The following is a 22,285-nucleotide window of genomic DNA, read 5'->3' as shown; positions in this document are numbered from 1 at the left end:
AACTTCGTCAAAGATTAATGAAAATTTGAGTAGAAAACTGAAGCTGGCCAGTGTGTCAGCACACACCTGTAAGCCAAAAACTCAGAAGGTGAAGGCAATATGATCAGAAGTTTAAGCCATGCTCTGTTACAGAGTTCAAAGCCCAACTCAACAAACAGATATGAATAAAGAAGGAATCAAAATCAATGCCTATGTTTTTCTACTGCATAAAAAAATGACCACAAACTTGACCAAGCAGCACATATTTATTAGCTTAGTTTTTGTATCAGAAATTCCAATTCAGCCTAGCTAGCTTTTTATATGTAGTATTTCAAACACCTGTAACCAGCATGCTATCTTGGTTATTTTTTTCCCCGCAAGCAATCCTGATTCAGAAAAAATCCAATTCTAAATTCACAACACTGAATGAATTCATTTCCTTGTGGTTTAAAAAAGGCAATTCTAGCTATTTGCTGGCCATCAACTATATATTGCTGGTAATATATAGCCTAGAAGAAGCTACTTGTAAGTTCCTTTTTACCTGGTGTATTTATTAGTTACTGTTTCTCATAGTTATAACCAAATACCAGACAAGAGTAAATTAAGGAAGGAAAGGCTCCCAGCTTGAGAGTACAGTCCAGCAAGGCAGAGAAGTCAGGAAAGCAGAAGTGAGAAGTGATGCGTTACATCCACAGTCAGAGAAAGAATGTCAATGCTCCGCCTACTTCCTCCCTTTTTAACTCAACCCATGGAATGGTGCCATCCACATTTACAGTGGGTGTTCCTAGATTAATCGATTCCAGAAACTCCCTCACAGGAATGCCCAAAAGCTTGTTTTTTCCTAGGAAATTATACATTCTGTCAGTTTTACAGTCTACGTTAACTGTCATACCTAGAATATTTCAAAATGGATACTTATTTCATTAAACCAGTGCAGGGAGCCTATGATGAAGTCTATAGCTATAAAAAGCTATATATATTGTAATATAGTTATAAGAGAGACAATATCCTGAAAGTGCTTAGCCATATTTTACTAGGAAACAACAGTACAGTATTTTCAATATTGACCTCAGTTGTTTAAAATACTCACTTACTAATGACATTGCTTCAAAATTTGTTATCAAATATCTTATAGACCAACATAGTTTTATAAAAATACTGATGTCTAATATTTATATCAGACTCTCCAAATACTTTATTTTAAATATTTTTTATTTCATGCATATGGGTATTTTGTCTGCATGTGTGTCTGTGCACCTCATGCATACAGTGCTCATAGAGACCAAACGGAAGTATCAGATCTTGGAATTGGAATTTCAAGTGGTTGTTCTTCATCATGAAGGGCAGAGGTTCTCAACTGTGGGTCTCAACTTCTTTGAAATCACATCTTGGATATCCTGCCTATTTGATATTTACATTATAATTCATAGCAGTGGCAAAATTACATTTATACAGTAGCAAAAAAAATAATTTTATGGTTGTGGGGTCGTCACTGCAACATGACAAACTGCATTAAAGGGTCACAGCATTAGGAAGGTTGAGAACCACTGGCTGATGTTGGGAATAAGAATCAAACCCAGGTCCTCTGAAAGAACAGCCAGTGCTTTGAACCACTGAGACATCTCTCCAGACTCCACCCTGATTCTTTTTACACGATTCTTCCTACTTCCTTTTAGTACATATATTGTATAAGATGACTAAAATGTCACATTACTTTTGTTTCCTCTGTAATAATTATATTCATCATGTTTTATAAATCAGATACATCATTCACCATCTTCTGAAAGAACTATTCTGTAAATACTTTGCTCAAATCTGGAGTTAGTTTTATGTTTCTTTGTGCAGTCCCATCTGTCCTGGAACTTTCTCTATAGGTCAGGATGACCTTGAACTCAGGAATCCACCTGCCTCTGTCTCATTAGTGCTGGGATTTAATGCATGTGCCACCATCACCTAGTTATTTTGTCTTTATATGGTATTAAACAACTTAATTCACCTGTGGGTTTTTTGTTTTGTTTTGGTTTGGTTTGTTTTTTTTTGTTTTTCGAGACAGGGTTTCTCTGTGTAGCCCTGGCTGTCCTGGAACTCACTCTGTAGACCAGGCAGGCCTGGAACTCAGAAATCCACCTCCCAAGTGCTGGGATTAAAGGCGTGCGCCACCACCGCCTGGCTCTTAATTCACCTGTTAATTGTATCGTCTTAATGGCTTTTAATCAGAACTTCCACTTTTGAAAATTATCAGTAAAATAACAATAATTATTTCACATCTCTGTTATCTATGAAGAATCTCTTTCATAGTGATGCTTGTTTGGAAGCTATACAATCAATTAGCAGCCAGAGTCTGTATTTTCAGCAAAGAAAGCTTGTCTCAGAGCTAAAAGGCAAAGAAGTCAGCAAGTATTTAAAACTATTAACAAGTCAAAGAATAGACTCTTGGGCACAGGCTTCCGGTGGTATCACTAGAACAATTGGACAACTTCCAGATCATTCCAGTCGACTGAGTCAGAATTTCCAAAACTCCTTTTGGTAGAGAAGAAGGCTGCTAACATCTGAACTACTAAAATGAAAATTAATATACAGAACTAAATACTGAAAAGGAATGACTAGTTACTTGTTAGAAATAGTCTTCTAATGTTTAGTTTCTAATATGTAAAAGAAGCCCATTATCTTCTTTTAGGCTATTTATAACCCTTAAATTGGTAGACTCTACTCTTGTGTAATGCAACACTGATAAATCACTTCTCATTCTCTTTGGCCCACCTCCAGCCAAGACTGAGAAAGGCTTACTAAGTCGCCTCACTTTTCAAAGCAATATAGTTATCCAAATAGGTATAATAAAAGTCTCTCTCTTTTCTTTGAACACTAAAATATAACGGTAAAAAACACTTATGCAACCAAGAACTCGCCTCAAATGTAACATTTGAGAGTCATATTCATTTATTCAGGATTAACAAGATGCTTTTAAGGAACTATAGACAACTTTGTATAGCCAGTTCAAATAAAATCCTCCTAGCAAAACTGACCTAGTACTTGGCATATAGGGTCAAATCTTACAGAAACTAAAAAAGATCTTTTCTTGGAATGTCCAGGGCTTGTAAAGTATCTGGGACTCTGAGAGAAAACAAATTCACCAATCTGATGGAAAATTTCTTAGATGTGGTTTCCTGGCCTCAAATTACAAAGCACAGAAGCTTTCAGATTTTCATGAGTTTTTTTTAAAGTAAAAATTTTACTTATTTTTATTTATGTGTATGCGCCTGACTTTCTATCTGTGCATCATGTGCATGTACATGGCCCTGAAGGCTAGAAGAGTGTCAATATCCTCTGAAAGATTAGTTGCAGGTGGTGGTGCGCCACCTGATGTGGGTACTGGGAACTTGAGTCTTCTGCCAGAGCAGGAAGTGCTCTTAATCACTAAGCACTTCAATTAAACAATCTTAGATTTATTATGAGTTAAAACAAATTTTAAAAGGACTATAGTAAATTAACATTCTAGCTAACCTACAAGAATTTAACAAGAATCATGCTAGTCTCGTGTGTGTGTGTGTGTTTAAGAGTCAAGATATCAAGATTTTAGATTTTAAAAAAGGTAGGAAAAGCAAGAAACAGCATAAGAAGGGAGGGGAGGAGAGGAATGAATAAATTAGATTACTAGGTATTTCCAAAGGAAGGTTATATATTGTTGAGAAAACATTCCTTTGTTTATTTGATTCTAGTCTTTTATTGCATTTAAGCTATGTTTTATAACTGATAAGCTACTCATAACTGATGGCAATACCAAGTATTTTGTCTATATACATGCAAATGAACTCTGTAATTATCCAATTACTTCCCTTTATTATAGAAAAAGCCAGTTTTGAAAACACTTGTACACTTATTTTAATCCATATAAATCATAACTCTTAGAAGTGTTACAACTGTCTGTCTCCCTTACTAATAAGTTAAAATAATTAACATGTCTTTTCAAATCAATACTTCTATGTATATTTTATTCATATTTGTTACTGTGTTACAAGATATTTACAAAGCTGGATTTTTCTATGGGAAAGGGGAAGTAGCTGGAACTTTAAAGAATCAAAATTATATTTCTCATGATACAGACATAGAATATTGTACTTTAGAGTCCATTAGATTAACTTAAAACTTTTTTGTTTTTAAATATTTATATGTGAGCTGGAGAGATAGCTCAGTAGTTAATAATACTGGCTAAGATGGGGGTCTCAGCACTGATAGGGAAAGTGGATACAAGTCTCTATCCCTAACCAAGAAGCCAAGACCAACTGATAAACTCTCACAAAGAAAAAATTTGTTTTTTCCAGTCTTGCTGGGTATATAGATCTAAGGGCAGGCCTCATCCTCAGCAGTTGATGACCAACACAAAATGAATTTAATGGTATTTTTGAAAGACTTTGTCTTTCAATGTTTGTTTGGACTTTGTTGGGTTTTTATTATTATTATTATTATTATTTATTTATATTTCAAATGTTGTCCCCCCTTCCCATCCCTCCTTTGCCTGTAAGAGGGTACTCTCCCATCCATCCATCCATCCATCCATCCATCCATCCATCCATCCACCCAGTCTCACCCCTCTAGCATCCATCCCCCTTCGAAGGTGGCAACAAGACTCCACAGAACCAAGCATCTCCCTCCTCACCCACTGAGGCCAGATAAGGCAATCCTTTGCTATAAATGTAGCTGGAGCCATGGACCCACCCTAGATGGAAGTTTAGTCTCTGGGAGCTCTGAGGAGTCCCATTAGTCGATATTGTTCTTCCTATGGGGTTGCAATCCCCTTCAGCTTCTTCAGTCCTTCCCTATCTCTTCCACTGGGTCCCTGGACTCAGTCCAATGTATGGCTGTGAGTGTCTGCATCAGTCTTAGTCAGGTGCTGGCAGAGCCTCTCAGAGGACAGTCCTACTGGACTCCTATCTGCAAGCAATTCTTGGAATCAGCAATAACGTCTAAGTTTGGTGTCTGCGGATGGGATGGATCTCAAGGTGGAGTAGTCACTGGATGGCCATTCCTTCAGTCTTTGCTCCATTTTTCTGTCCCTGCTTTTCCATGTATGTCCTTTTGGGTCTGAGTTACCTCACTCAGGATATTTTCTTGTTTCTATCCACAAAATTTGTTAAGTTGTCATTTTTAATAGTTGAGTAGTATTCCATTGTATAAATGTACAGCTGCTATGAACATAGTGGAGCATGTGTCCTTGTTATATGTTGGAGCTTCTTTTGGGTATATGCCCAGGAGTGGTATAGCTGGGTCTTCAGGTAGAGCTATTTCCAATTTTTTGAGGAACCGCCAGACTTCCAGAGTGGATGTTCCAGTTTGCAATCCAACCAGCGATGAAGGAGTGTTCCTCTTCTCCACACCCTTGCCAGCATTTGCTGTTGCCTGAGCTTTTGATCTTAGCCATTCTGATTGGTGTGAGATGGCATCTCAGGGTCATTTTGATTTGCATTTCCCTGATGACTAAGGATGGTGAACATTTCTTTAGGTGCTTCTCGACCATTCAAGATTCCTCAGTTGAGAATTCTCTGTTTAGCTGTGTATCCACGCCATTTTTAAATTGGGTTATTTGGTTTTCTGGAGGTTAACTTCTTGAGTTCTTTGTATATTTTGGATATTGGCCCTCTATTAGATATTGGTGAAGATTTTTTCCCATCTGTAGGTTGCCATTTTGTCCTATTGATTTTATCTTTTGCTTTACAGAAGCTTTTAAGTTTCATGAGGTCCCATTTATCTATTGTTGATCTTAGAGCATGAGCCATTAGAGTTCTGTTTAGGAAATTTCTCACTGTGCCAATGAGTTCAAGGTTCTTTATCACTTTCTCTTCTATGAGATTCAGTGTATCTGGTTTTATGTTGAGGCCTTTGATCCACTTGGACTTGAGCTTTGTGCAAGGTGATAAATATTTTCATTTTTCTACATACAGACTTGTAAGTTGGACCAGTATCATTTATTGAAGATGCTTGTTTTGGGCTTCTTTGCTGAAGATCAAGTGTACGTAAGTGTGGGCTTATTTCTGGGTCTTCAATTCTATTCCATTGATTGACCTGTTAGTCTCTCTACCAACCATGTGGTGTTTTTTTTTTTTAATCACTATTGATCTGTAGTACAGTTTGAAGTTTTTTTTTTTTTTAAACCTTACAGGTCTTTTGCCATCACATGCTTAGGCAGTGAAGGAAACCATCAAATACATAATGATGGTAAAAATATGTATTGGAATGAGGGAGCCATGTTACAGTCCAGCAAGCAAAGGAACTTGGCAGTTTTTACTGTGTGGATCTAGCTTTAGAGGCAAAGATACAAGAAAGGTGTTATGAAATCTCCCTCTATGACTAAGGAAAGCCACTGAGGTCAGGTGTATGGCAGTGGTGTCCCTGCATGGAGACAAAGAGAGGCAACTGTATGAAGCTGTGAAAGTGAAGCCTGGATTGCCTTGGAAACCCCAAGGTGTAAGAGAAACCATACTTGTGGGATATCTGCCAAGGAGAACTGCTAACAGTGTAGAAAAAAACTGTCTTAGTTAGGACTTTTATTGCTGTGAAGAGACACCATGACCACGACTACTTTTATTTAAAAAAAAAAATTAATTGAAGCTGGTTTACAGCTTCAGAGGTTGAGTCTATTAATTATTATCATGGAGAAAGCATGGTGGCATGCAGATAAGACATGCTGTTGGAGTAGACGTGGTACTGAGAAAGGAGCCATGAGAGCTACATCTGGATCCACAGGCTGGAGAAGGAGACAGTGAGCACAGAGTCTGGCTTGAGCTTCTGAAAGCTCAAAGCAAATCCCCAGTGACACATTTCCTCCAACAGGCCACAACCTCCTAATAGTGCCACTTCTTGGTGACCAATCATTCAAATCTACTAACTTATGGGGATATTCATACTCAAACAACCACATCCCATTCCCTGGCCATATCATGATGCAGAAATGCATAGTCTATAACAGTCTCAACACCACTGAAAAGTCCAAAGCTCAAAGTCTCTTCTGAGACTGATACAATCTCTTAATTGTAATCCCTCTGTAAAATCAACACAAAAAAGCAGATTCAGCCCCAATTAAATGTTTTCCTTTTTAAGAGATGCCATGGTGCTGATCTTCACAGGAATAGAAACCCTAACTAAGACAATTATGGTTTCTGATTTTGTGCTTTTTGGGGTGGGGTGGTGGGGGCGTGTGCGTGTATGTGTGTGTGTGATTGTTTCTTGTGTTTTTCCTTTGGGACTTTTTGTTTGTTTGTTTTGTCCTGTTCTGGCTTGTTTTTATTTTATTATTTATTTACTTACTTACTTATTTATTTATTTATTTATTTATATGCCTGTTTGCTTTCTAGTAAGAGAAAGAAAAGTTATAGGTATGGATGGGTAGATAAGATCTGGGAAGAGTTAGGGAAGGGGAAGCCATGATCAAAATATATTGTATGAAAAAAATTTGTTTTCAATACATATAAAAAAATCCCACTACTTACTCTATCAGAGTACCTAGTTCAATTTTCAACATTCACATGGCAACTCACAACCACCTATAACTCCAATTCCAGGTACTCTAATACCATTACTGGCAACAGGCACACAAGTCCTACACAGATACATACGTAGGCAAAAACTTCCTTACACATAATATTTTTCATTTAATGAAAAAAGATTTATCTATCTTTATATGAAAGTGTCTGCATGTATGTGTGTCATATGCATGCCTGGAGTTCCATAAATAGAGCCAATAGAGTCTCAAAAATGATGCTGAATTCTCTGAAATTGGACTGGCTATGAGCTCCTCTCAGAATGCTAGAAACTGTAAGTGCTTTTAATTGCTGAATTATCTTTCCAGCTCCTGAATTTAAAATCTAATCATTCAAGAAAGGAAAAAGATCTCTCACTCCACCTCCCAGCATCTATACTTTAAAAAGGCTAAGTGAGCATAGGGTGTCAGAAAGAGCCATTACTAGAAGCCCTCCTTGATGGCACTTTAATCTTATACTGCTAGCCTCCAAAACTATGATCTAATTTTGTTGTTTAAGCCATTTAAACTATAAGATTTCGTTATTTCTGGCCACACTGACTAATGCAGTATAATTCTCTTTTGGCATGTGACTTAAGAAATATGAGGGATGAGTCTGAGGTCAACTTGGTCTATATAGTGAGTTCTAGGCCAGCTAGGGAGATCTTGCCATAAAGGAGAGAGAGAGAGACCAGCTTGGTTACAAAGCAAGTTCTAGGACAGCCAGAGCTACACAGAAAAATCCTGTCTCAAAAACCACAACAAAAAAAGACCCACTAAAGACATATTCTAGAAAACCCAACTTAATCTAAGTTGTCTACAGTTTAAGTGTGATGAAGTCTGAAAAGTCTTTCATAATACAATAAAATATTAAGCTGCGGTTCGAAAAAATATAAAACTACCTGGGTATACATAGGAGAAAGAGAGGACTAAAGAGATGGCTCAGCAAGTAAAGTGGCTACTATGTGAGTATCGGAACCTGAATCTAGATTGACAGCTCCCACATACAGGTGAGACATAGCAGTGTCAACATGGGAAAGAGGCAAAGACACAAATGTACTACTTCTCCTTCTGACAAATCTTGAGGACAATAATAAAATCCTTTCAAAACTTTCCTTTTGAGGTTGTAAGAATACAAAGCAATGAGCAAATTAAAAACCACTCATTTCATTGATATCAGTTTTTCTGTTATAAGACTGCTGAGTACTAATTCAACTTAATCAGAGTATGTGACTTAGGGTTTTTATTTTTCTAGCTTCCTTACTGAAAATGCTAAGCAGCAAGCACTTTTGCTTCTGACAATACACTACCTAGAAGGCTTTGTCCAGTTCTACATAAAAGCTTCAACTGTCTGAGATGTCCAGGAACAGAGATCAGGTAGCCATTCACTTCAATTAAAGGAAATTAAACAACAGAAATTACAGTTTCTACTTAAAGCAACAGAGAACTTGTTAACTGCCAAAGACATGTCTGCTATAGCCTAAATATGGTTTGTCTCCTACATATGAAAAGTGATTTACGAGGTATAGTATTTTGCATGTGTAAATGCAGCAAGTGGAAAGGGCAGATTTCATGGGTTCACTGGCAAATGGTCTTGTCTAATTGGTGAAATCCTAGTTCTTCAGAGAATCCCAAAAGTCTGTAAGACATCCAAAGTTGACTGCTGGCCTCTAAATGCACATGCAACTTGCATAGACAACTGCTCATAAAAACCTGCACACATACAAAAATACTCACCCGTACATGTGCACATGTTGACGACGAACACTATGACGTTGTTTTTACTGAGGAAATGAAGAACTGGCTTAGTCAACCTTCTAAGTCTTCCAAAAGAATGTATCCAATTCAAAGTTCTAACCTGATAATTTCAGTTTGTTTCCAGCACAGAACATAATATCTGTGAACATTTGCTTAATAATCAGTTGTTTAAATGTCAGTTACTGTTTTTTTAAAAAAAAAAAAAGGCCAGACATGGAGGTGTATGGTGCATACCTTTAATCCTGGCACTTGGGAGACAGAGGCAGGTGGATCTCTGAATTCAAAGCTAGCCTGGTCTACAAAGCAAGTTTAAGCCAGGGTTACACAGAGAAACTCTCCCTCGAATAAAACGAGAGAGAGAGAGAGAGAGAGAGAGAGAGAGAGAGAGAGAGAGAGAGAGAGAGAGAGAGAGAGGTATTATATCTGATCATTATTACATAATATTTTAAGGCTTGGTGTAGGCCTAACTTTCTTAACTAATGCTTAAAATATTTTTTGTTTTAAAGATAAATTCTCTCCCCATAAGTAATATTAACCTCAAAATCACAATCCTCTTGCTTTAGCTTCCTGAATGCTAGAACAGAGGCATTATCATGATCAGCTTGAACTAACTTTGGTTGGTTCTATGATTATTTCAGAACTTATATGACCAGAATATTCTTCCAGTACATATCTCTCCATTTCCTCCTTCCCTAAAACTTGATTCACTGGAAGCATATATTAGTAGAAGCTACCTGCCTTGGGTTTTAACTTCATTTCATCTCTTTTTGAATGTTTTCTTTTTTTATGTATGTGCACGCATACATGCCTTATCATGCCTGTAGAGGTCATAAGACAGCTTTTAGGGAGTTTAATTCTCCCACTATGTAGGTCCTAGGGATCATATTTGGGTTGCCACAAGCTTGGAGATGCCTTTACCCATTGAGCCATCTTGCAAGTTCAGTTTTACTTTATCTTAAACGGAAAATCCAAGAGTTTCCAAATAGAAAAAAATAAGGGGGTGGGATAGGTAGAAGACAGTAGAAAATGTATGCTAAACGCAACTGAAAACCCTCCAAATCCATGACACCCATTCACTTGGGACAACACTCCAACTGAGTCCTGGCCTTGACCAGCTGTGAGATGATTCTGGACACTTATGAGACTAGAAATGAAACCTACTGTAAAATTGAATTAAAAGAATGAAGGGGCTGGAGAGATGCTCAGTGGTTAAGACCATTGGCTGCTCTTCCAGGGGACCTAGTTTCAGTTTTCAGGGGGGATCTGACACCCTCTTCTGGCCTCCATGAGCTCTTCAAAATATGGTACATAAACAGGCAGGGAAAACACAAACATAAAATACAGTCTTTTAAAAATATAATGCATCTTACAAAAAATCAAAACTACTGAAGCAGCCTACCAGTCCCTATTTTTCTAGGGAGTCTCTTGCCTTCATCTCTCATCTCCCCATAAGAAAACTGGGTTACATATACATGCTTCCATGCTCAGCTTTAGCTAAGTTTAAGGGGATTTGACTCAGGTCCTCATGCTTATATAGCAAGCACACTGTCCAGAGATATCCTCAGCCTTTTTTTTTTTTTCCAAATTTTGACTCTTACTCAACCATAGTAGATGTTGGTATAAGTGTACATTTAGTAAAGGTGTATCAAATAAAAATTGATGGGCCTTAGCATGGAAATTTTAATTCAGTAAATTCACATTCTACCTTTTTTCCCTCTGTACTGACAGAGATGAAACCTTGTGCATGAGCCTCGTCCAAGCTAAGCATACATTGTGGTACCACTGAGTTACTTCTCCAACACCACATTATGCCTTTAAGCATACATTCCAGAGAGTCTATTTACTCAAACCAGCAATGAATCCCCAAGAATTCTTAGGACAAAGTAGCCAAAGAAGACATTTCTTAAGTTTTCATAATTTCAGTCAGACAGTGGTGGCACACGCCTTTAATCCCAGCACTTGGGAGGCAGAGGCAGGCGGATTTCTGAGTTCGAGGACAGCCTGGTCTACAGAGTGAGTTCCAGGACAGCCAGGGCTATACAGAGAAACTCTGTCTCAAAAAACCAAAAAGATTTCATAATTTCTTAAAATTAAAGTCCAAAGACAAAAATTACTTTCTAATCTCCACTAACCCTCAATCCAGACTAAAATAAAGAGGATAGGGACCTGCTTCAGTCTATTCTCTAAATGTGGCTACCCCTGCTCCAACTTGTCAGAATCATTCTCTTCAACACAGCCATGTTGTGAGATACAGACACAAAGAATTTCAGATTTAATACCCCAACACTCTAAGCTTAATAAATCTACTAAAAGTAAATTTCCCACCCCGCCAAAAAATAACTGATAAGAATGTAAGTGACAACACTTCTATCAAACTGTATGGCAAACAACGGGACTTGGGGCAATGAAGTTACTGAGGAAGTCTCTGACCCAATGAGAAACACAAACAGAAAACAGGATTTTAAAAAAATGAATATTAATGTTATACCAGCGCATATGTCTGTGTACCACATGTGTGCCTGCCTGTTGCCCACAGAGGTCAGAGAAGGACATCAGATCCTTTGGCACTGTAAGCTACCATGTGGGTGTTGGGAATTGAACACAGGTCCTCTTCTTCAAACCACTGGACAATCTATCTTTCCAGCACCCAGAAGACTCTTGAATGAGATTTCTATAATGAGTATTAACAATAAATTCTTAAGACAGTTCCCAATCAGGAGATCATTATATAAAATCATAATGGTAAAGACCATCTACTTACAAGCTGCCTCTCCTTGGAAGGCTCAATTCCTTCTGAAAAACAAAACAGATAAATAGGTTAAACAAATAAGGGCCCATTTGAATCCCATGAGCCTATCTAAATGGTCTAAGAAATTTATAGCATCATCTTAATAAGAGCACACATAAATGTTTCTATGTCGTAGTCTCTTCTTTTGCCTCTAAAATTTTATGAAAGCCAGGCACCATGGTGCAAGCCTTTAGCCCCAGTACTGAGAAGACAGACATGCAAACCTTTGAGTCCCAAGACAGCCAGACAAGGTTCTGACCACTCACTTGTCTATACCATTTCATAAATACTCCTCCATTATATCAATATCCAGCCATTTTTTACATTCAGAAGAGATTTTACTGTTTTGCTAAAATACATATAGCAATAAAATGACAACATAAAACACAGAAATAGTAACTTAAGGATTCCAAAGGTTCTCTATAGGGCTAGAGAGATAGCTCAGTAGTTAAGAGCACTGACTGCTCTTCCAGAGATCCTGAATTCAATTCCCAGAAACCACATGGTGGCTCACAACCATCTGTAATGGGGTCTCTAATGCTCTCTTCTGGTGTGTCTGAAGACAGCTACAGTGTATTCATATACATAAAATAAACAATTCTTAAAAAAAAAAAAGGTTCTCTATCTCAGATGAATTGCTAAGACTTAAAATATGTTGCTTTGAAAGCACTCATTCAACTTTTAAAATCTCTTTTAGATAAAATATCCCAATTTTCTTCATTTTAATTACTCATTTCATATGCATTACATTTTTAAAAATATTACAATTTTTAATAGTAATGTCTATCGATTACTATTTTTCTTTGATTTTTGTAATTGTCATATTAATTGCTTTCAAAATAAGCTTTGCAAAAAGGTTACATAAAACTATAAAGAATAAATGTTAATGAAACAACAGTCAGGATGACCTCTTTATTCTTCCCAGTTAAAGGTAAGATTTCACAGATAATTACAATATTTTTCTTCATTACATGCAATCACCTTCTCAGGGTAGATTATAGCAAGTCTTTGTGCCAGTCTTTTATCATTAATAAACTACAAAGGATTCATTATGATTAGGATATAAAACAAATGGAGAGAGTACTTAGGAGGTAGAAGCAGACAGATCTTTGAGTTCAAGGCCAGCCTAGTCTACAGAGGGAGTTCCAGGAGAGCCAGGGCTGCTACAACAGAGAAACTATGTCTCAAAAAAAGTAAAAAAAAAAAAAAAAAAAAAAAGAGTAAAATATTTTAGTCAAAAAATTATAATACAGAAAATACAAAATACAAAATGAAAGATCATGGGCTGGAGAGATGGCTCAGTGGTTAAAAGCACTGACTGCTCTTCCAGAGGTCCTGAGTTCAATTCCCAGCAATCACATGGTGGCTCACAGCCATCTGTAATGGGATCTGATGCCCTCTTCTGGTATGTCTGAAGACAACAACAGTGTACTCACATTAAATACATAAATAAATATTTTTGCCAGGCAGTGGTGGCACATACCTTTAATCCCAGCACTTGGGAGGCAGAGGCAGGCAGATTTCTGAGTTCAAAGCCAGCCTGGTCTACAGAGTGAGTTCCAGGACAGCCAGGGCTACACAGAGAAACCCTGTCTAGGAAAACAAAAAACAAAAAAATTGAAAGATCATTACAGAGACTAGGGAGATTGTTCATTGTACTTGGCATGAGAACTTGTTAGTTCCCTAGAGCCAACATAAAGCCAGATGCTTAGTAACCTCAGCACTGCAAAGGCAGAGATAGACAGATCTCTGGGACTTGCTGGTCAGCCAGTTTCATCTATTAGGGCAGCCCGGATCCCAGGGAGGGGAGCTATCTAAAAAAACAAGGTAGACAGTTCTGAGAATCAACACTCTCTGGCCTCCATGTTGATGCCCATCCTCATCTACCTATGAAATCATACATATCTAACCTAAAACATGTAAACAACTATGTGTCCAAAATACATGAAAAGACACATATATTAACGATTAAGACACCTATATAAACTATTAGGAATAGTTCTAGTCAAGGTTTTATATAAACCTTAGAGTAAGAATGGAAACCCTGTGACTGGCTTTCAGTGTTTCAAGTCCCAGTTCTCACCAGTCTCCTTTTAAACAATCCTCCCCTAAAACTGAGTTTTCTGCAACAGCGTTCCTGAGTATATCCAACCACACTCTGGGGCAGACCCGTGCCCACAAGTAGCTGGCCAACACAAAATGGACTCTAGGGTTTTTTGTGTTTTTGGTTTTGTCTCTTTTTTTTTTTTTCCAGTTTGTTTTTTCCTTTTGAGAGAGAACATAACATAAAGTTGCTAGGTAGGAAGGTAAGGAGAATCTAGGAGGAAACTGGGGAACAGGAAAGAATATAATCAAAATATACCACATGAAAAAAATTTTAAATTAAAAATTAAAATGTTAAAAAAAAATTCTTCCCTATCCCCCTGGCTAGTCAAGGAATTGAACCTAGAACCTTGTATATGCTAGTAAGTGCTATACCACCAAGCTACCCACAGGTTACACTTTACTTTTTATTTCACATCAAGGTATTGTCTGTGCTGGTCCTGAACATACTCTGTAGCCTGGGCAAGTCTTCAGACTTGTGATCCTCTGTCTCAAGTCTCCAGAACAGCTGGATTACAGATCTGAGTCATCAAGAGTAACTAGAACTACACATCTGTTATTTTTATATTATTGTTATGCATATAGTTGGTCTGATCAATAAACATACTAATATGTATTTATCCATTCTCAAATAAATACAAGATTATTTTCTTTCATTTTTCTACTCCATCAGAACTACACTCCTATAAACACTCTTGTACTTATGTCTGAGGCTATATCTACAAATATTTCTTGTGTTGGGCAAATTGGTACAGAGTTATAATACTAGCACTGGAAATGTAGAGGCAAGAAGACAGAATTCAACTTCATCCTCAGATACATAGTAAATCTGAGATCAACTTGGGTTACATCAGATTCTATCTAAAAGAAGAAGAAAACGTTTCTTAGAAATAAATTTCCGCTCAGATGTAGAACTGCTAAGTCATAAAGTACTGGGTAGTCCAAGTTTTTTCAAAGAACCACTGAACCAACAGCCCTCCATTTCCAACTCTTGGCATATTTTTTATTCTCAGACTTAGCTCTAATCCTAAACACGTCTAACTAATTGTCTATATAATATCTGAAGGCTGAAATGTCTAATAAAATCAACAGTTCTTCTAACTGAGCCTGAATCTACTCCTAAGTCTCTCTTCCTATCTCAGATAATGGTAGCTGTGTGAACTACCAAGAGAAAACAAAAAAGTGTTCTACAATATTGCTATGAGAAATAACTTTTTGAGATAATATCCTGTTCAGTTCACTATGATGATTTGAACTCATGGCCTTCACTGATCCTGGCACCCTAGCCTCTCAAGTTGTTTGGATTAAAGGTATATGCCATGCCTCCCTAGGTAAGGAGTATTTAGATGAGGTATAATAACAGAAAATTATAGACAAATGGGATTGTATCAAATTTAAAAGATTCTTTACAAAAAGAGTAAATGAACAACCTGTCCTTTACTGCCATTCTGCAAATGGGAGAAAATATTCATAGTCTGTATATCTGACAAAGAGATACTATCCAGAGTACATAATGAACAACAGCAAAATGCCAAATAATAGAACCTGAAGTTAAGATAAATAAACACCACTTGAAAGAGACATAATGATTGCTTAGTCAACTTGATATAGTCTAGCATTACCAGGAACTGCATCTCAGAAGAGCTGTCTAAACCAAGCTGACCTACAGGCATGTCTGTGGGGATTTTCTTGATTACATTAATTAATGTGACAAGAACCATTCTCTGTGTGGTCTGAATCATTCCCTGAGTTTAGGTTCTGAACTGTGTAACAGTCAATAAAGTGAACTAAGTATAAGTAATAAGCATAAATAAATTCACTTCTCTCTGTTTTTTACTACAATGTAAAAATTAAAGATGTAACTCCTGCCAATTTGGCTTCACAGATATGATTAACTCTAACCTGGAATTGTTACCTAAAGTAAGCCCTTTTTTCCTGAAGTTGCTTTTGGTCATATTACATTCCATTGCATACATACATTCACTGCAGCATGAATCTAAAACAGAAGACTTACAAATGGGCAACAAGTGTATGCAAAATTACACAATATTGTTATAAGAAGCAAATAAAAACCATACTCTTATTAATACTCAATTTCTAGAGGGAGGAGGGAGGAGGAGGAGGAGGAGGAGGAGGAGCATAAGGAGGAGGAGGAGGAGAAAATAGTTGCTAGTAAGGATGTAGAGAAAGGTGAATGCTTACATACTTTGAATATAAATCCATTCATTTGATTTTGATTATTTGTGGAAGTGGGAGGGTCTGTGCACGTGGAGATCATAGAACAAGTTTCAGAAGTCATTCTCTCTTCCTAGCATGTGGGACCTGGAGACTAAATCAGGCCATCAAATTTGGGGACAAATGTTCCTTTTAAAAAAATTAAAATTGCATTCATTGTTTTCTAATTTTATCTATTTTGTGTTTGTGGGTACTTCTTGCATGCTTGTCTGTGTACTACATATATACCTGGTGCCCACAGAGGCCAAAAAGGGACTTCAGATCCTCTAGAATAGGAGTTACAGATGGTTGTGAGCCACTATGTGCTTGCTGAGAATCAAACCTGGGTCCTCTGGAAGAGTAGCTAGTGCTCTTAATTACTGAGCCATGGTTCATTGTTTTAATAAAATTCTCTTCTTACTTCCCACATAAATTTTATATGAATCTAATTTCAATTCTAATTTATAATTTTATGTATATATGTTACAATTTCAAATATCTTTCTTACAATTATAATTAACAAGAGTTGCATTCCATTATACCATCAAAGCAGTTGCCTCCCAAGACACATTTTTTAAAATATTTAAATAAAACAAACAAGCAAACCACCTAGAATGAAAATCTAGAAAAGTTTAAGGAAGAGTATGTGTGTATCCTTATGTTATATATAATAATAATACTTTCGTCTATAGCCCAGATGGTACAGCTAATGTTTCTCTCTATTTGCTTTATTATTATATATTTAACTATCTATTCATCTGTTTTATAATGCATCTTGCAGTAGATTGTAGGCTTCTATACCAATCAGCTAAGTGTTTTATTAGCAAAGTTCAACAAGTAAGAATCTGTGTCTCATCAATATACAAATCTTGAACTGCAGAGATGTTGAGTGTGTCAATCAGTAACTTTGTAAATACACACACTCTAATAACTGAAATTTCTATTAAAATACAGAACAAGTCTAACAAATCAGAAAGTTCTATCATGTCATTTATTGATAAATAACTCCCCCAACATTCCAGTAGTATGTTCAAAGAAAACTCTATTCTTCCTATAGATACTTTTTCTGCCTGCTTGAATATTCTAGATGAATGGAACTATGAAACACCTGCTCTCTCTCTAGGACCTTACTATGTATTCCAGTGCCTTGAACTCATTATCATCATACCTTAGCTTCCCCAATGTATGAAACTTTTTATGTGGGGCCTTGTTTTATATATAGCACAGTGCATTTAAAATTCATCTGTGATGCTGCATATAATAGTAACAAATTATACTGCTTTTACTTGGTGATAGAGATTTGAGTTGTTTGCAGTTTGGGGCTTTTTAACAGCGTTTTCATAAATTAAGTTTTGTTTGTCTTAGGAAAATACATATGAATATGGAATTAGTTGGTTACATATGTAAGGGTTTTTTATATGAAACGAAGTATTTTTTTAAAGTGATTGTACCTTAGTAGTCTCATTAACAATGCATGAGTTTTAACTGCTCCAAATCCTACCTAAAATCTGCTATACTTATAATAATAATGTAAGAATGTTAAAAGGTGACTATTTTATAGTCATCCAATATATTATACAGTCCTGTTAGTCCTGTACACTTTAGCTACTCTATTGGATATATAATGGTATCTAGCTGTAGCCTTAATTTGCACTTTCCTGATGATTGGTGGCTCAAAGCATCTTCTTTTCATGTGCTAATCAATTAATTGAGACAGGAGGAATACAAATGAAGCTGGTCTGGACTACATAGAAGGTTCCGGGCCAACCTTAATAAAACAAGGTTGGGAAAAGAAAAGAAACAAAGAAGGAATTAAAAACAACAACAGCAACAACTCTATCAGATGAAGTGCAGTATTTTCATTATCATAACTACTTTGTAAATTCTTTAGAATTTTACTGTATAAACACTCTTGTCTTCTATCAAGACAGAAGATTTTCCAACTTTCCAGTTTTCATAATTGCTATAAAATGAACACAAGTGCAGACATCTTGCCTTTCTCATCTAGTCTCTCCGGGAAAGCATTCAACTATGTTGCCACTAAATATTAAAAGACAGCTAGAATGTTTTCAAAAATAACATTTAACAAATTAATAAAGCTCTCCGCTATTATTAATTTGTTTAGAAATGCTCATTATTTCAGATGTAGAATTTTTCTGTATAGACCAAACTGGCTTCCAACTTGACATTCTGCTGCCCCAGTCTCCCGATTACTGAGATTACGGGTTTGCACCATGTCTGGCTTGTCCCTTGATTTTCACAATGGATAACAGTATCTAGCTTCCTTTTTATAACATCTCTGTCATATGTTTGTATTATAATTATGCTGGTTTCTCCAAATGTGTCAAGAAGATAACTATTCTATTTTCTGAATGAACTTGAATTAAATGTATTTATTAAGTTCCCACAAACAAAATAATTTAGGCCTATAGACTTTTTTTCAGAATTCTGGCCTCTATACTAGTGATATCCATGATGTATTATTTCCTCTTCTCAAATTGTTCTTGTCCATATCATATTTTTATTAATCTCATTTGCTAGGGAAATGAATGATTCATGTTTGGACTATACTCCAATGTGACAGTATTATGAGCTGACATCTCTAGAGGTGAATAGATCATAGGTGATCCTGCCTTCCTAAATAAGAATTATTTATTAAAATTATTGTATTTTATTATATTTTATTTTTAGTTAAAAATTAATAAACTACTTATTAAAATTTCTTTAAAACACCTTTATTAGAGGCTTTTTTTTTTGCCTTTTTACCTTCTGCTACATAGAGGTAAAGCAAAAAACGCCATCTCCAGACAACAAATGCCTATTCATTAATTTTAGAATTTACAAGATTAAAAATTATAAGAAAATATCTCATCTTTTTGGGGGAGGGTGTTGTTTTTGAGACAATGTTTCTCTGTATAGCCCTGGCTGTCCTATACCAGTGTCCTACACAGGCTGGACTTTACTTGCTTGTCTCTGCCTCCCAAGGGCTAGGATTAAAGGCACCCACCACCACTGCCCCTGCAAAGATGTCTCATCTTTACAAATTAACCAGTCTGTGGGACTTGTTATAGCAGCATAAATGGAAAAAATATTCAGAAAATGCTTGGGAGGTATATTCCATTTTCCTAGCATCTAAAACAATCTACATAGAATATTGGTAATAGTTCTTCCTGGCTTTTAAAAAAAATAACTTCACTGAGTATCAAAAGACATAGTTTTAAGTAGCAATGATAAACACAGCTATATAAAATGAAACCCTTTATAGGTCAGAAAATGTATCCACAAAATGAATACATGAAAACTGACCATCTTGATCTATTTTCCTTACCATTCCTTATACCATAAGGCTTACATTTTACATCCAAAGCTCCAGATTAACACATTTTGTTCCAAAAAGTCTTTGGTACCAAAGAGGATCAAATTCTAGTAGAACAAGAAATACTCTCTAATCTGGTAAGGACAGTAAAAGTAACAATGGCTTCCCAATCTTTCCTACCCTCGGGAATATAGTATTGCATTTGGCTAAAAAGCTACATAACCAGAAATCTGGATGAAGTAACAGCAGTTCCATTTAGGCAAATAACCATAAATTCTCTGATTCATCATCTTTTAGAAGCAAAACCAGTATTATCTGACAATACATTCTAATATCAGATGAAGCTCATCTCAGCTTTCTCTGATCTATGTATTGTCCCCCTTACCACAAACTCTCTTCACTCCTTATAAACTTTTTAATTAGCATTCCAAACACCTATCTTGAAATAAAAAAGAAAGCAAAACTCCTTTAATTACTAAATATCCTTTTTTCTTTCTTTACATATATCATTTTCAATAACTACCTCACCAACTCCCTTCAATGCTGTATCTCTTAAGTTGTTTATACCTATAGTCTTCAACGTCTCTCTTCCTACCCATTCCTCAACATACTGCAAACACACTCACACCTCACATACCATTTGAACTATGCTTGCCAAGTTACCAACAATCTGAAGGTAACAAGCCACAATTGTTACTGGGTTGTTTTTTTTTTTTAACCAGCAATTCTTTCTATGTTTGACTCATTAGCAGCTCTTGACAATTTTATTCGCTCTTCCATCTTTAATACTTCATGAAAGTAGAAAGAAATTAGGTCCTTTGACAGAGACCACTGCACTTAGGTCTCTCTTCTTTCTCTCCTTCTTGGTGACTATGAGAAGAACAACTTGCTTCTCTCCTCCACCTACCACTTATATGATAGGCTGCCTCACCAGTCCCAATAATAATGGAACCACCCAATCAAGAACAGAAACCTGTAAATCCATGAGTCAAATTACTCTCCTGTATAAATTGATTTTTTTCAAGTAGTTTGTTACAGTGATAGAAGCCCAGTAACACAATAAACAAACAAACAAATGAATAAATGAGTAGATGGTACTTGCTATTATCACCATTATTCTAAGACTCATAATAGGATCCCACCTGCTAATTTGGAGTTACATTTATGAAAATTCTCAACTACAGTTAAGAACACTAAGAACCTTCAAAGTTATTATGTGTCTTAGTTATGGTTTCTATTGCTCTCATAAAACACTACAACTAAAAGAAACTTGGGAAGGAAAGGATTTACTTTGCTTACACTTCCAGTTGGGGCAAGAACTCGAGGCAGGAACTATGCAAAGGCCATAGAAAGAGTGTTGCTTACTGGCTTGCTCCTCATAGCTTGCTTTGTTATAACTTAACCCAGGACCACCAGCCTACAGGTAGCACTACCTACACCTCCTACTTCTACCTACATTGAGCTGGGCCCTCCAAAAGTCAGTCTTCAATTAAGAAAATGTAATTCAGGCTCACTCATAGACCAATCTGGTAGGGTTACTTTCTAAGTAAGTTTTCTTCTTCTAAAATGACTCTAGTTTGTATCAAGTTGATTAAAACTAGCCAGCACAACTCTATAAGAGTTTTGTGGCTAGTACTTATTCTTTTTTCCCCTCCAGAGCTGAGGAAGTGCTCTACCACTGAGCTAAATTCCATACCCTGCTAGTAGTTATTCTTGTAGGTATCAGAAACAATGTTTTTAGAAGGAATCAGCTAGCAAGGCAATATATAACACAAGCAAGAAAGACTGCTGAACGACTCAAAATCTGTCTTTTGTAGTGATTTACCACACTCCTGCTCTGAGCACTATGGTGTTACAGCTTCACCTATTCACAGCTCAGCACAAGACTATCTTGAGGGCAGAAGCCAAGGCAGAAACCAATGATTTTGCAACTATAGAACCTCTATGAAATTCTAATAAATTTTACTTTTCCTGACCACTTTGCTTTCTCCATTAAATCTCCATGGCATCATCCTGAAAACAGGTTTTAAGACGCAGTTGTTAGAATGAGATATCCCCCATAAGTTGATTATTATTTGAATACTGTGTCCCCATTTGGTGGCTGTTTGGGGAGAATTAAGAGATATGGCCTTGCTCAAGGACAAGCTTTGAGGATTCAAGACTCCTGCTATAACAAGTTAGTGTTCTCTGCCTCCATCTTATGGTTCAAGACATGAGCTTTCAGCTGCCTGCTATCTCTGTCCAACCATAAAAGACTCTAAAAATAACCCAAAATAAACTCTTCAGTCTTATCACAGGAATTGAAAATAAATAAAATAAAAATATAGAAAATTTACAGCATACAACAATAATGTGGCTAAGAGCATATAGGTTAGGCCTCTAATCTCAAACACTCAGGCTGAGGAAGGCAGATCTCTGAGTTTGAGGCCAGCCTGGTCTACAAGAATTCCAGAACAGCCAAGGCTACACAGTTGAGATTTCATTTACTTACACACACACACACACACACACACACACACACACACACACACACACACACACACAGGGAGAAAGGGGGGGGGAGAGAGAGAGAGAATGAGAATGAGAATGAGAATGAGAATGAGAATGAGAATGAGAA

The 22,285-nt window shown here is 36.5% G+C and overlaps 1 protein-coding gene across 4 annotated transcripts in view; it reads right to left on the bottom strand.

Annotated features, from left to right (window-relative positions):
* Positions 1-22,285, bottom strand: part of Mast2 (microtubule associated serine/threonine kinase 2) — a 147,103-nt gene that overhangs the window by 64,646 nt on the left and 60,172 nt on the right. For all 4 annotated transcript variants that reach the window (XM_028787025.1, XM_028787033.1, XM_028787037.1 and 1 more), the window contains exon 4: positions 12,009-12,040. In XM_028787025.1, coding sequence (XP_028642858.1) covers positions 12,009-12,040 — 32 coding nt within the window. The remainder of the gene's footprint in view (positions 1-12,008; positions 12,041-22,285) is intronic.

This window comes from Grammomys surdaster, unplaced genomic scaffold, assembly GCF_004785775.1.
Source record: "Grammomys surdaster isolate TR1022 unplaced genomic scaffold, NIH_TR_1.0 100, whole genome shotgun sequence".
NCBI classification, from domain to species: domain Eukaryota; kingdom Metazoa; phylum Chordata; class Mammalia; order Rodentia; family Muridae; genus Grammomys; species Grammomys surdaster.
Note: the sequence above shows the minus strand (reverse complement) of the source record. Positions and strands in the feature narration are given on the sequence as shown.